Source organism: Primulina tabacum, chromosome 16, assembly GCF_025594145.1.
Source record: "Primulina tabacum isolate GXHZ01 chromosome 16, ASM2559414v2, whole genome shotgun sequence".
Taxonomy (NCBI): Eukaryota; Viridiplantae; Streptophyta; class Magnoliopsida; order Lamiales; family Gesneriaceae; genus Primulina; species Primulina tabacum.
The window spans coordinates 25,496,246-25,511,903 of NC_134565.1; the positions used below are offsets into that span (position 1 = coordinate 25,496,246).

At 34.4% G+C, this 15,658-nt stretch overlaps 2 protein-coding genes across 2 annotated transcripts; both read right to left on the reverse strand.

Moving 5' to 3' along the window:
- Nucleotides 1-1,232: 1,232 nt before the first annotated feature.
- Nucleotides 1,233-2,157, reverse strand: LOC142529977 (ethylene-responsive transcription factor ERN1). Its single transcript, XM_075635710.1, has one exon. It carries the CDS (start codon nucleotides 2,110-2,112, stop codon nucleotides 1,288-1,290), a length of 825 nt encoding a protein of 274 aa, XP_075491825.1. The 5' UTR covers nucleotides 2,113-2,157; the 3' UTR covers nucleotides 1,233-1,287.
- A 1,046-nt stretch (nucleotides 2,158-3,203) lies between these two features.
- LOC142528228 (uncharacterized) lies at nucleotides 3,204-14,089 on the reverse strand. Its single transcript, XM_075633257.1, has 20 exons — nucleotides 12,697-14,089; nucleotides 11,868-12,071; nucleotides 10,700-10,804; nucleotides 10,520-10,585; nucleotides 10,273-10,437; nucleotides 9,987-10,061; nucleotides 9,743-9,897; nucleotides 7,744-7,879; nucleotides 7,587-7,656; nucleotides 7,367-7,494; nucleotides 7,207-7,263; nucleotides 5,919-6,104; nucleotides 5,757-5,849; nucleotides 5,526-5,611; nucleotides 5,374-5,440; nucleotides 5,221-5,287; nucleotides 4,999-5,135; nucleotides 4,335-4,426; nucleotides 4,148-4,214; nucleotides 3,204-3,882 (listed from the first exon to the last, which is right to left on the reverse strand). The coding sequence occupies exons 1-20, from the start codon at nucleotides 13,924-13,926 to the stop codon at nucleotides 3,718-3,720; spliced, it is 3,351 nt and encodes a 1,116-aa protein (XP_075489372.1). The 5' UTR covers nucleotides 13,927-14,089; the 3' UTR covers nucleotides 3,204-3,717.
- Nucleotides 14,090-15,658: the final 1,569 nt, after the last annotated feature.

Consider the following 15,658-nt stretch of genomic DNA (forward strand, 5'->3'; position numbering starts at 1 on the left):
AATCGAGTCATTCTCGTTGAGTCAAAGTCTGATATCGTCCAGATACGTATAACGTTGAAACGTGTGTGGTCGGTTCGAGGAAAGTCGAGGGCGGTTTGCAACCTCCTAAAACAATTTCATATCATGTTAAATGTTATTTTTAGAAGTTTTAAAATATATGCTTGATATATGCTATTTTCATAAGTTTTAAAGTATCTACGTTATTATGCTTGGAAGTTTTAAAGAATATGGAAAGTTATGCATGTTTTATGAAATGATAAAGTAAAGGAAAAATACTTTTGAGGAATGTGAATCGGTCGTGACGTAAAAGTAGTAAGGGATCCATTGAAAACGGGAATGGTGAACTTGCAATGAAAAGGGAGTGAACCGTCGAAAACGGGGGCGGGAATCTCAATGATAATGGATCCGTTGAAAAAGTGAACGGTGAAGTTATTTTATGGTAGTCGGTGGGATCGTCAAAGAAGTGGACGTTGAACCTAGCGGCTTAGTACTATGATTTATAAATTGATCGATCGATTGAATGTTGTCACTATTGAGGATGGAATTACACCTAAAAATGATAATTTTAAATGGAAAATGTTCATATATAAGCATGATTTAAAAATTTGCATATTTTTTAAGGTGTCATGGTTGAATGAAAAATCTATTTTTAATAAAAGTAATTTTTATGTATGTGATTGTATATTTACGTAATTGCTATATTAGGTTTGAGCATGCTGAGTCATTAGACTCACTAGGTTGAATGATTGTAGGTAATCATGATATTGAGTCCTGAGGTGCGGACTATCGAGTCATCTGGGAGGCGCAGTGCATACCTGAGGACCTAGAAATTCTGCATATGTTAAAGACTTTTGATGACTTTATGAATTATCGCTTTTATTTATAAACTGTTAGGATGCTAAAATTTATTGAGTCAAATATTAGACTTTTATTGCTTATTTTACTTATTCTACATGAAATGATAATGGATAATATAAAATTTTGTTATTTGACTATTTATGCTAGTTTATCTATGTTGAATTAATTATGCATGATTCAGGTGGGAAAAAAAACTAGCAGGGTAAATTAAATGAAGTTAGAAATAAAGTTGTTTTAATAATCATCATATAATTAAAGATTCTTTTCTCAAAATATTGTGAAAATATGTGTAGAAACTCAAAGTACTGAGGCACATCTGTATGTCCCTTCTGATAGAATCTTAAACTATGCTAAAACAAAAGGTCTAAATCACTTTGTTTTCTACAATGATGATTCCTAATGATAATCATCAATGTGAAAAATATAAATTTAATTTGGAGAGAACATTTGATACATCGTGGGAATATCCCAACATGGATCACTGCAATCGTTCATGTTTTCCCAGTATTCGTTTATGCCATTCATTGCATACAGCGATGCAGATATCTGTCTTTCGACTTTCAACCGTTCATAATCTGAAAATTCCGCCTCATTCACCTCCTCGCCATCTCTTTTCGGAGAGTAAAAGAGCCCATCTTGTTGAAGAGAAATCTTGTCAAAATACATCCCATATGCCGAATCTCGATCGTGACTGTTCAAGCAAGGTGAGGAGTACATTTCATAATCATTTCCTCTCAAGAAACAGCTCAAATCTGGCTTATACACCCCCTCGGAAGTGGGTAGATTTGGGACAGTGGCCAGATTCCCATAAATCTGGTTACTACTCAAACTCCCACTAGCGGTATTATTAGATGAAAAACTTTTGGAAGCTGTCTTTTTAGATTGAGACGACGACTGATCATTCTCAAAATTAGAAGAGTGGACTTCGTTTTTATTTAGGCCTCTCTTTTGATTGAGAAGATTCCGAATCTTTAAAGAGAGAGCCGGGTTACATGGCACGTTGTTGAGGAAATTCGTTCGTGTATTCGTTCCACGAAGGAGGCATGCCGCTTCATCATAAGCTTGAGCAGCCTCTTCTGCAGTATCGAATGTTCCGAGCCACATTCTGATCTTTTGAGTCGTGTTCTTGATTTCTGCAACCCATTTTCCAGAAGGCCTTTGTCTCACACCAACAAATTTGTTCTTGTTGGTTGTGCTTTTACTTCTTCTGACAATGTTGTTATTTGTGGGTGTGGTGTGGAACTGAATTTCCATTGTAATAATTAATATCAATACAATGTTTTGAAGTGTCGGGTGGTACTAAAATGGAACAACGAGAGTGGGTGTATATATAGGACTAAAGAAGGGAAGTGTGTGTATCTTATATATTTTCCATTGTAAATAATTGACTGATTTTTCAAAGCTGAGAGGGTAACTTTCATTATGTCATTAGTCGTAAGCATGATGTGGTACATTGTTTATTTACAAGGCACGCCTATCCTTATTATATCCGTATTGGTTAACACGTTCTTTGCCTTTAGTGAGGGGAAAATGGCATGGTTTTGGCCAACTCAATTTCTTTAGTCTTTACACAAGTTTGCATGTATTAAAATAAAATTTAAAAAGTATGTCGCGAGATCAATTTTGACACCCATTTTTCCACTTCGTCAATTTCGATTCTCAGATTTCATCTTTCCTTGGGTAATTTAAATCCATGAGAAATGATAATGATTTCACCACACAAATCCCTTCATCTTTGTTTTCTCTTTGTATTTGTATATCTAAAATATGGTTTCATTGGATACTGATATGATTTGGTTTCAATAATAGAAAATTATTTCTTATTGTCATACAAAAAACTGTTAACAAATCGTTGGGTCAATGTGTCTGGGACCGTAAAATGGAACTCAAGAAAAAGACATGGGAGCCATTTCATCATCCACAGAGGAATAATTCTGATGAACAATTAAAAAAATATTAGTCAAACGTATAGTAGATGAAGACAATTAGCAACTTTTCATCATAGGTTGGTAAGCTTCTTTCTTCACTTGGTCAAATGCTAAATTTAAAACTGGGGAGTTGGAGCCACGAAGGCCTGCAAATTTTGACGCAAAATTATTTTCAAATTGTCATATCATGTAAGCCTGCCATTTGGACAAATATCCTAGCTTCATTTTCCAATTATATAAACTATTAGATGTGTCAAAATGTAGCTTTATATTCGGTGGTTATGTCGAATCCTCAGAGGGAATCTTTGCAACACAGACACCCAAATTCATTGTTTATTCCTCAACGTGATGAGACTATGAAGTAAGAAGCACGACCATCTGAGTCGTACGTGCCACAAAGACAGTGAGAACAATAGATACATCAAAATATGATATTCCAGTTCCAAAGTAAAATCTTTTTCATAAATATGTTTTTTAAAACCATATTTATAATCTCAGTCACATTCATCAAACTCAACAAATAAATAGCCATGTGCATACCATATACGAATACTTGACCTGTGAAATATAATGAGACCAAAACTGCGACACGAATTGCCACTTCGGCAACCCTTGAATATAACAATCGACCAACAAAAACCTATAAAAATCTACGATGAGGACCAGGCCCCTGAGGCCGCCTCCAGACCCGTCCACTCATTTCCTTCAAGTTTTTTGGAAACAATACGGAAATTGCTTGTAATATGCACTCTCTACAGGCACAGTCTACATTTACTAGGAAATGGAACCAACGGTTGACCAAACGGATAAATGCTTTGAACAGCTCTCTCTCAGCAGAAAGTCCAGGAATAACTACATGGTTGGCACAACATGACCTCACATAAATGGTAAGCTTCCCCACGACAGAATCGCCTGTTTTAATCCATGTGCACTATGTTGACAGAATTGACTGTAATGCAAGCTGCTGCTGAGGCTGTAAGGACGACCATGTAAATGCAAGGGTAGAAGGCGGTAGTGTCTGTTGTAGCTGCCTCAACAAATTAATCATTCGACTAGCTGTTTGTTCTGTGGCAAGATCCTTGCCCGCACAAAGAACCTGTAACAAAAAAAATTCTCAAGTTGATGAAAAAGTGGGGCCGATGCAAGGGAATTTTCAAATCATTCAGAAATTTGGGCAGTAAACATATTATTTTTCTTGTCAAAATATCATGTACAAAACACACAAGAAAAGCTACAGAGAATCTTCTGGTATAACTATATATAATCCTTTCAATGTGAACAAAAAATCGTACGCCCATTCTTATGCAGTGTTCCATACAATGATAATGATTCAGGACTCTTCAAACGGTTTAGAAACCAACCTCTGCAAATACAGATACAATTTTAGGGAGATACTGATTATTGTGGCCCAAAAGTTCCCGATCAGACCTGAAAGAGGAAAACATGGCCAATCCAGAAAGCTAAGGGTAAGACAAACAGAAGCAAAGTTGTCAAAAAAATCACTGTGATAAAAATTAAAACTGTAAACAGAAAATATGGCATCCGCACCTCTCAACCATAGAGCAAAGCTGGTCGTGAACAACTTTTGCTTCAATAAGGTCACCCTTTATCGGCAGATAACTCAACCAGGCAGGGAGCACCTGTTAAGAAATCTTTAAGTTAAGAACTTGATGAATTGAAAAAGAAGACGATACAATCAGTAAGAAATAGGTAAAAGGCGGATATTTAAGAATTGCAACAGCTTCACAAAAATGCAATGCATCAGGCTTTCCGAATAATGAGGACTCAACACCAATAGTAGGCTTTGGAAATTTCAAATAAATATAAAAATCGAATGTGCTTTACTAAACATACATAAAGGCAAACCATACAAAAGAAAATTATTATGCATATGCAAAGTGTAAGTCATTTTTAAGCTTAGAAACACAGGAGTAAAAGCACAACTCACAAAACCAAACAGTGAACATAACAAACAACACAAGCTTGACTAGCATATCTCTAAAAAATGTGAGGAATAAAAAACAGTCGATGTGTTATATTTACTGGAGACATTATACCTAAGGTTCATATGAATTACCTATGCCTCTCGGAGAATAGTTAGTTCAGAAATAAGGCATACTAAGGCATGGCCATAATCCAAATCCAATATCGTCTAACCAGACCTTTTGGTATTTATTGTAATGTATCATTTTCATTCAAAAATGATAGATACCTGTGTTGAATCAATACTGTCTCGATGAAATTGGCATATCTTTCCCAAAGCTGAAACAGCATTATCATATGCCATTATAAACTCTGGTTGTAAAGCACTGGGATGTCTGATAACTACATTGAGCCTGGAAAGAGCCTCTGAATTGGATTAAATGGATCGAGTCAGTATATAATAGATAACACTATTAGTCTATTCTACAAGCCTGCGCCAAGTACAGCTTACCTCCTACAAGTGGTTTAAATACAGAACCACCAAATTCTGCACATACCCCAAGCCCATAGACAGCAGCCTGAGAATAGCAATGATGCAGTTCAGTTATGCTTAGATTGTACGTTTTACATCAGGAGATAACTATATGTTTAAGTTTGTGCAAACCTGTCGGACATCTGGGTTTTCATCATTGCAAGCTTCCAGGAGGAAAGGTAGATGTGTGTCATAGTACCTGGTTAGGGGGGAAATTACATTTGAACCAAATTCAAGAATTCATTGAACCAAATTCAAGAATTCATCATGGTACACAGACATACTTTAGAGCGGTTTCACGACATTGCTCAGCCACATCATCAAAGATGCAAATGGCAATCCTTCTCTCCTCAGCTGTCTTATCCTTGCCCTGCAAGGAAAACCACCATAATCATGTTTTAGAGAGGATAACAGATAGAGATTGAATTCTCATGCTGAATATCTCAACTTTTTTAACATGAAAAAGGAAAGGAAAAAAACGTTAATTGTCAAGGCAAAGGAAGCGGTAAACTTACCCACATAGGCATCAAGTATGACGATAGTTCGTCAAAGAAAGGCAAGAAAGATGCTTTGAATGTTTTGATCAATGTTCCCAGAATTTCACCAACCTGCACCAAATGACATATATTCTCAGTTATTAACAAAGGTCAATCATAAATTCAAGTGAACAAACTAACCTGGTCGAACACTTCTTCTTCTTGCTCATTTTCCTCTTTAAGCAGTTCTCCCTCCTCAGCATCAAAATCTTCAGCTTTTGTTCTCTCAGCTCTCTCCCTTTTTCTACTTGAGCTAGCAGTGATCACATGTTTTATCTCATCCACAATGCTTTTAACCTGGCTCTCATCTAGAAGTGGTCCAGAAATCTGAGAGTATGGTGAATTCGAACACAATTAAAACAACAGGTAAAGTAACTATTTCTTGAAAAAACAAAAAATATTGGTATATAACAAAATTTAGGAGAACTGAGATTCTAGTATTCAAAATGCCCACAATGAATAAATTTATGCAACCACTTACAAATATATAAAGACTTTCACTTATCCCTTTCCGATCCCCTCACCCAAAATCCATAAATGAAAGTTCTGGCTGCATAACTCAATCTTTACAGATACAAAACTTAAAATATCCAACTCTAAAAAAAAATAAAAAAAAATTGCTATCAAATCATTATGTCACATTGTAAATCAACTGTAAAAATAAATTATGAGAATTGTTTCTTAAATTTTGCAAACAAATCTTACTTCTCTCATGTTTCATTCAATTATCACGAAATATGAAAATGTCAATTCATTACATTCCACTCTGACTTTCAACAAATCCAAACATTTCAAAAAACTTCAACCAAAAATCCTACAATTTTCTCAAATTTTTTTAGCTCAATCAAGTTAAAAGCCTCAGAAAACACCATCAAAGCCTATCGACATCTATTCCAATTCAAAATTTAACATGCGCTATCGTAAAATCATGCAATCTAACTGAATGTCCACTATCAGCAAATTAATATGTGAGAATCCAATTGCATAAAGGCAATCCACGTCACAACTATTAAAACACAAATATAATCTTTGTGTAAACCGATGAATGCTTGAGTTCCCAGGTTTTAAAAAAATATATTTACAAAGACCACTTGTGTCATTCATATGTTCCCATGTAAGCCATAGAGTTCACTGAAAGTTATCAAGTAAAAGTCCCTTCAACATGTAGTGCCTCAACAAGATAGATAGTTTACAAATGTAACAATATCTCTTTAAAATTAAAGATTATTTATTTTAAAGAATAGGAGATTTTGGGGATGAAAATGGGAAAATCACAAAAAGTGAAACACTTGATTAAACATTTTATGCAAGTTTAAAAGAGAAAGCATACTAAAATCTGTCGATACATACCAGATACATAATTCAACAGCAAAAGTACATAACTAATCATTTTAACGTTGAATTCTGTTTTATAACATGCATTACACACCTGAAGACATTCATTCAATGCGTCCAACATATTTGCACAGATCTCTGTATCAGGCTCCTGCAAACATGAGAAATTATAACTCGACTCTCGCATAAAGCAACTCAATCATTTATTAATACAGGTTCGAAGATGAAATTAACTACTAGACTTTAAAGACCACCTTATGTAAAGCTTCCACTAAAGCAGGAATTATGTAGTCAGACAACTGTTTCACATACAACTCATTGCGACCCTGAGCGATACCTTTCTCCACAGCCAGCTTTGCAGACCGCAACAGCTCCGGCGTTGCTAGAAATAAACATTAAACATTTAAGAGAATGTATTAGAAGTTTTGATAATCTAAAGAAGAAGAAAATCATCCAAAGCAAACAACATATCACCTGAAACAGCAGCCTTCCTGACTTCTTCGTGAAAGTAAAATTTCAAAAGGGGAACCAATGTTGTGGCAACCTACAACAACGGATATGTGCCATGTCAGCTTTTAAGTTCTGGTAACCATAAGAGAAATAAGGCAAAGACCAACGCATATTCTCTAACCTGATCAATCCATGGGTAGAAACCTTCTTTCAACTCATCAGCATAGCAGCATAGCATATTGCAAGCAGTGGCCTTTTCTTCTAGGACACTGGTCTTAATTCCAATTCTTTTATCACCTAAAGTGATGGTTTCCATGCTGCAATATGAAGAAATGTTAAATACAAATGTGTGAACATAACAAGAGGCCTTCTTTTGCTATTGATAGGATTATGTGCAATTAAATAATCCAAGTGGAAGAGTGGCATAACGTCGGAGGCATGAAAAAGAAAGTGTAAGAACCGATGATAGAAAAAAAAAATTAAAATAAGGGTCACAATTTACCTTGACTCTTGAGTTCCTACTCAAAATTTTAGCATTATCCAAACTAAGACAATAAAAAGAAAGAAAAAGAAAACTATATACTTTCTTCCTATTTTCCATTACAAAACACAGTTAAATGAAAACCATATACTTTCTTCCTCCTCAAATTAGCCCTTCTCCAACCATAAATCTAATTTACAATAACTTTAAATTCAAAATAGTGTACTTTTTTAACAAAACACATTTCCAAGCCATCTACTTCAAATTTACTTCAAAAAAAGTAATCCTAGAACATTCCTTATGATTTCATTTATAATATTTATTCTATTTCATATGATATTCATTTTAAGTTTATAAATACAATTATAACATAATTTAAAATTTAAATAGTTTATATATTTTAAGAAAAATGATAATTACATAAATATGATTTATGTAACTATCATGTTTATGTCAAATTATGTTACTATCATGTGTATTTGGAATTTCAAGTAATTTATTTTTCAATTTATTATTATTATTTCCAAGGTAATAATTAAAATTTATTTTAATTATTTTTAAAAAATATGTAATAAATTTTATAGTTAATTAGTTATATAAATTATAAATCAAATTATTTAACCAACTTTATTAATTACTACTATATTTTATCCTTTATTCATATTAATGAAAATTTTAAAAAAAATTAAAAAAGGGATAGAGCAACTCCATTACCGTAGCAACATGTTACGGACCTGGGAATTTGGCTTAAAAGGGAAAAATAGGTCGGAAGCCCATTAATAGAAATTTTATTTTAGAAGGTTTGGGGAAGGCCAATGGGGAAACAGAAATAAAACGTGAAGGATGGAAGAACAGTTATTCATGTTTTTATTTTGTTTTTGTTGAGTTTGATTACTAGCATAGGCTAGAGAAAAGAGAGTGAATCTCTTTGAGCAGAGGATCTCCTCAGGGAACTATATTTCCAGTTTTTGTCATTAAATTGAAGCTTCATTTCTTCTTTTTTTTGTTGAATATGGTTTGATTATTGAAAGAAACTAGTGGTTCTAACACCACACTCCAAAATAGCTTCACTTTTAACACGCGGTTGGACTTGGAGATTAGGTAAACTCTATTTTGGAGTTTAACTCCAAAATAGAGTCCCCAATGGAGACACTCTTAATATAATTGCTAGAAGGCATATATGTAATCAGTTCTAACATTTGATATCAAAACAATTTTCTTGAAGTTTGTCTCTTCAAGATACACATAGAGATGCAACAAAAAACATTCGAATTAAAGCAATTCTTCTGAAAAGAATGCAACTGACGCCTACCAAGCAATGTACAGAAAATATTGAAGTAAACCACCAAACTCTGGAATCGAAATATTTTCCATGGAAATTGACTTCACACAATATAATGCCCAAATCATTTCTGGCCAGATGAACTAGAATAACATTAAATAATCTTTTTGACATTTTATTGACAATATACAAGAACACAATTAGATATTTTAGCAGCAAGATCAAGAAGATGCAAAACAAAGTAGTAAAAGATACAAAGCAAAGCATACAAAATTACCGACTTTCACATCAAAACCATAAAGTTTACAGATTCAAATACTCAAAAATATTTAAAAAAGTTTAATTTAATTCCAATTAACAAAAATGAAGAAGACTGTTGAGATAAAAAAAAACATGTAAAATTGACAATGAACGAACCTTTCATCATCGGAATCATCAATTTCGTTGTCGGAATCAGCTGATGTGATGGTCACATCAGGCTTCAGCTGAGCAGACTGAAGCAAAGGAGGCATGACAACACTCATATAAGGAAGGAAATCCTGTCCCAAGCACTTGCAAAGTCTGGCCCATGCCTAAAATAGAATAAAAGGGATTGGCTGGAGATTTAATATGCTAGCACACAAAGATTTAAACTCATTCATTTCTGAGGACAATTGCATACTTGTAGCATGTAACTAGTGGTGGGATCATCTGTCTCCATTTGTGATCCTTGTAGTGACATAAGCACGTCCATGACCTAGCACGAAAAACAGATATATAATCACCTAGTTGGAGAGTATTATAAACTTACAGTAGCTGTTGTTAACCAATAATTTTGTCTCAACACAATTATCACTATATGCAATCTGAGATGAGCCAACAAATACAAAGAATATGACATGCATACAAATAAACAATAAATAAGGTATGCCCTACATAACACAGAGAAACAGTTGAAGCACAATTACCTGCTTGGCGTCCTCCTTAAATTTATCCTTTCCAACTGCCATCCCAACCAAGCTGATGCATTCCATGGCCTTAGCACGAAGCATGCGATTAGATTTGTCCGTCGCGTTCAATAAGATAGCCTTTAAGTAAGGCATAACTGCATCATAATATTTCTGGAAGTGCTCCTGTCATGCCAACCCACAAACTTAGTTTAATAAAAAAAATACAATCACTTTCACTCAGAATATCTTTACAACATTTACATACCTGAGATGAATCAGCGACAGAAGCTAACGCAGTTAAGGCACCCTCTTGTACCATTTGTTTGGAATTCTGCAACCACGAATGGCAGAAATTAGTTTAAAAAGCACACCGCATACAATAAATGCACATTATATCATGTACGTTTCAAATTATAACAATTTTTATTCTCATACGCAATAGCACCTGCAAAAGTAAAAGCAGCTTGTGCACTATCCCATCTAAGTATGGCGTTAAAATTTCTGGGGTGCAATTTTCGCTGCAGTTAAGCACTGCCGAAGCAGCGTGTGCCTGCAAAACACCACATAACAATGATAAGAATACGAAAACATACATAGAACACATAATTAGTAGCTTCATTAAAACAACTAGACAACCATAGTGAAAAGGCGTCGAGAAAATTAGCAACTCCATTAAATAGTCTTCCCTAGATTACCCCCTTCAGCCAAATTCCATCCTCTAGTGACGCCAGCTAGCTCCAACGAGTTTTATTTTACATCTCCTTTAGCATTTTAGGGTATTTTTTCTCTTTTCTTCATTTATTCTCATAATTTTTAGTAAATCTTTTAGAGTCAAGTCTCTAATTGTTATATTGACTGAAATGCATTAGTTTATCATTTTCTTTCAATTTTTGCAAATTATTTTTGGTTGTGTTGGATGAAATTTTGATTATATATGCATATATGCAGTGTTGACCATTTTGCTTGTTTATAAACATGGGTAGACTCTCTGAAATATTCACAAATATTCGAATTTTTAATTAATGTGATTTTTGAATTAATTGGTCATGTTTGAATTGGATCGAAGATTGTTTGATGTGTGTGGTGTATCATATTTAATCAATGTGTCTCTCCTTGCGATTGCACCCCAGGATCCAAGATCCCTAGATGCCTGTTTGGGGATCAATTTTCAAAAAAAAAAATTGTGACAGATGACTGCATAAATATTTTTTAGTATTTGATAATTATATTGTCTATCTTCAATAACTCATAACCGGAGATATTGATCTACATTAGTTGAGAAAAAAATCATGATCAAATGACACTTAAGTTAATTAAGCTTCGCATCCAACAATGACGAAGCCTAAATTCCTCTTAAAGTGCAGATAAATCTAAAATCCAATTCATAAAGTATACAATAAGTGATGTATTCGACATCTAGGTAAGCAAAAAGAATTTTCATTCCATAAACTAATACTAACAATCACTAAAACAGGGAAAATAAATGCAAATAAGCTAAAATCCAGTTAGCAAAGGCTCCCCATCATCAGTCATCCAATTGCACTGAAGGATGTGAAGAGAACAAAATGATTTACACTTAGAAATACTGTTGAGAAATCAAAGAATTAGCAAACCTGCACTCTAGGATTTTGAAAATCATCCATAGCTCCAGCTAGTGCTGGCAACACACGTTGATGGTACTGAACTTGCAAATCGGGACCCAAGTCAGTTGATAGCTGCCCAATTGCATTAATAGATGCCCACCTCACACGAGGATGAGGATGTTGCAAGGAGTTCAAAACCATGTTCACAACTTGCTCCAAATTTTTAATCATCGCCTAGCAATGGAAAAGAACAATTGGAGTTAAGTCAATCAACATTGTGTGCAGCATCAATTCCTAACATAAGCAAAGAAAATTCATCTTACAGAGATGATGACAGGGCAGCAAACTTGATGGACTTGGTAAGCCAGACATCAATAAAAGCATTTAAGTACTTCTAACAAAACCACTAAAATTATGCAATATCTAACAGAACATCAAAATCTTCGCAAAAATGACATCAAATGGGAATTGCATTCATCGAAATAGTATTAGCCCGTCAATGGGACTATGTACAACAAAAGTAACAATTTAAACGGTATATTGTGCAAATGAAAAGGGAGCACAGTTATGGTTGGTGACTACCGGTAACAATAAGATTTAAAATGGATAATAGAATGTAAATAAACAAACATCCAGAAACATTTTGCCACAAGACATCATATTATAGAAAAGTAACAATGCATCCGACCACTCATCACAACATGTGACATAAAAAACCAAATAACATAACCAACAAATAAATTCCTCAAAACAACAATATATTAACTGGGAAATCAGTCGAATTATAGGTTTAATCTACCCCGACACTCTTATGAGAACTTAATGGCAATAAAAAAGTAGATATTTCAATAATTGTTACCTTTGAACAACCCTCGGCGATTTGTGCAAGAGCAATGAGGGCTGCATGATGCTTCTGCCACTCAGAAGCAGCCAAATAAGCCTGTAACTGCTCAGATGCAACAGGAACAATAGTGTTCCCACCAAGTGCAATTGCAAGCCTATCCAAACATTCCTGCCCAACACTGTAATTACCGGTCTCCCCTGCGTCTTCATCCTTAGTTTCTGCACTGTGCCATGCAGGATCATCTTCAACATCCAAAAGCATCTTCATTAAAATGGCAAACAGTCTATTAATAAATTGCGGCAACTTGCGCATCATCCCAGGTGCTCTTTCCCTTGCCTCCGCCAGTGTAATGACAAACTCTATTGCTAAATGTCTCGTACCTTCTTCCAAACTCTCAGCCTCTGCAATTTGCAACATTGAACCCACTATGTCAACAATCTGCCTGCGCAAAAACCTAGGCTCCGTCCCAGCCAATTCTATCAACAACTCCAAAGCCTCTTGCGCGGTGGCCTCCTGCCCGGAATTCAGTGCTTCGGTCAATGTCCTCATCATAGAAGGCAACAGATCCTGGAACCTATCACGATCATTCGAACTGGACAAGCACTGAATAAAATTAATCACAGCACTCAATGCAGCAATTTTAACATCCGCATTTGGAGAATTGTTCAACACACTCAAGAACACGCTATGTAAATCAGAAATATACGGAAGCAGTGTTTCTCCAATAAACTGAGCCAATTGAGAAAACATCAAAAAAGCAGATTCTTGTAGTTTGGTGGATTCACTAGTTACACATTGAAACATGAAAGGCAAAATCTCTGGCCACTGATTATCGGGGATAAGCGAGGATGCTAGCTCCGACACGGTGTCACAGAGCTTCTTGATTATCGATTTCATCTCCTCACGCTGGATTGAGCTTAAAAGGATGCTCTTAACAGCGGAGCGAGTGGATTCCGTGAGTTGAGGCCAGATGAAGGAATCATCCCGAGTAAGTTGTTTCCGGAGGAGGATGGTGGCCATGGCGCGTGACTCGAACCGAACAGAAGAGGAGAGGAGATGGGAGAGTTTCAGAGCAAGCGAATTTGGATCGTTCTGCTTGAGCAAATTGAAGATTGACTCAGCCTGGGATCGCTCCTCGTTGGAAGAAGACATCAGATGGGAGATTAGGGTTTCGAACGCCGCCGGGTCCGGCCCCATAATAGTCGCCAATTGTGCTTGCTGGAGCTGAGTCGTATCGGCGTCCATCGTATTGAGTCACGGCGGTTATCGCCTAGGGTTTTCTTCTTTTTATTTTGGTTGATGATGATTGAATTAGGGGGTGGGAGTGACGCTCTTCCACTCTCTTTCACACACAAGCACACACAGTAGAGGTGCGTATCTGAATGAACGATTGCTTTGTATAGAACGGAGCACACACCAATCAGTGCGTGTATATATATATATATTCTCTCATTATTATTTCTGCTAGTGCATCGATATACGTGTTACATGATTGTATAATATTTTTTATAATTTATTTGACTTATATTTAAATGAAGATCAAAATATAATTTTTTATAATTCATGTGGTTTATATTTAAATAAGAATCAAAATATAATTATAAAAAATAGTGAGAGACTACATTGAAATTTTGATATATAATTAAAAAATAAATAGAAAAATAAAAAAATAAAAAAAAATGACTTCAATAAGACTTATAAAAAAATAAAAAAAATGACTTCAATAATCACTCTATCCGTTGAACTACATATGACTTACAATAAAGTTTTAAAATTTTATTAATATATATAATTATTAAAATAGACCATGACAGCAAAGTTAATTATTTTAAGTGTCTCAAACTTAATAAAATAGTATAGATAAAGAAAAATAATATGGGGAGGAATGTACAAGCCTTTAGAGATCATAGTACAAGTTTGCAGGAGGTGGGAAATGGAGGGAAAAGGAGAAAGAAAGGCGGTACGATAATGATAATGATAATAATTGTGGGCTAATTAGGGCAAAGTCGGACACAACACAAATTATAAAAATATTTATTTGTGCTTGATCACCTGTAACATGGCCTACGGGTGTCACAATAATAATAATAATAATAATAATAATAATTTAAGTATGTATTCCTCTTTTTAATTGTCGAATTGAATTTAAAAATAGTCATATGTGGGATTGGTTTTATTTTTATTTAAACATGATATGTATTTTTGGTAATAAGATTATTTGTTTTTATTTTGGTTCACGGAGGATCATAAAAAAAAATTGATTTTCAAGCTGAGTTTTTGTCGTTTTACCAAAAGTTATAGTTGGTGGTAATTGTGCAACTCAAATATTTAAAACAGTATAACAATCAGAAAACCACTTTTTAAAATGTATAGCAGTTCAAGCAACATTGTTCGATCGCTCTCAAAGCAAAGACAAATTTTGCAACAGAACAATTTTCTTCACAATGATTGCACTCATTACAATCAATGTGAATCAAACTTTTGACATGATCTCTTATCCAATTGTAGGATTGAACACTTGTACCTACCAAAAGATATAACCGATGTTCATTGTGAAATTCAAATCTTTTAAACTATATTACACCCCAAACAACACGGTTCGATCATGTAACGTCCAAAAAGTCAACATATGTAAACCACATGCATGCAAATGAATTAAATTGCATAATTGTTATTTAATTGATTTAAATGTTTGCATGATGTATCATATGATTAAATATATGATTGCATGATTAAATGACATGACTTCATGAGAATTGAAGATTTTGTCTGAATATTCGATAATATGCTGAGAAAAGGAGAACGGAGATGACCAAGACAAAATAAATATTTCTCAATAAATATTTTCAAGGCTTTTTAATATGATTAAAAATGATTATATTTTTCTAAAAATGATAAAGTTCAAATTATTTTACGAGACGAGCACAATTTTATCTGGGAATCCGATTTTGGGCAAACGAGGGATTTTTAAAATATC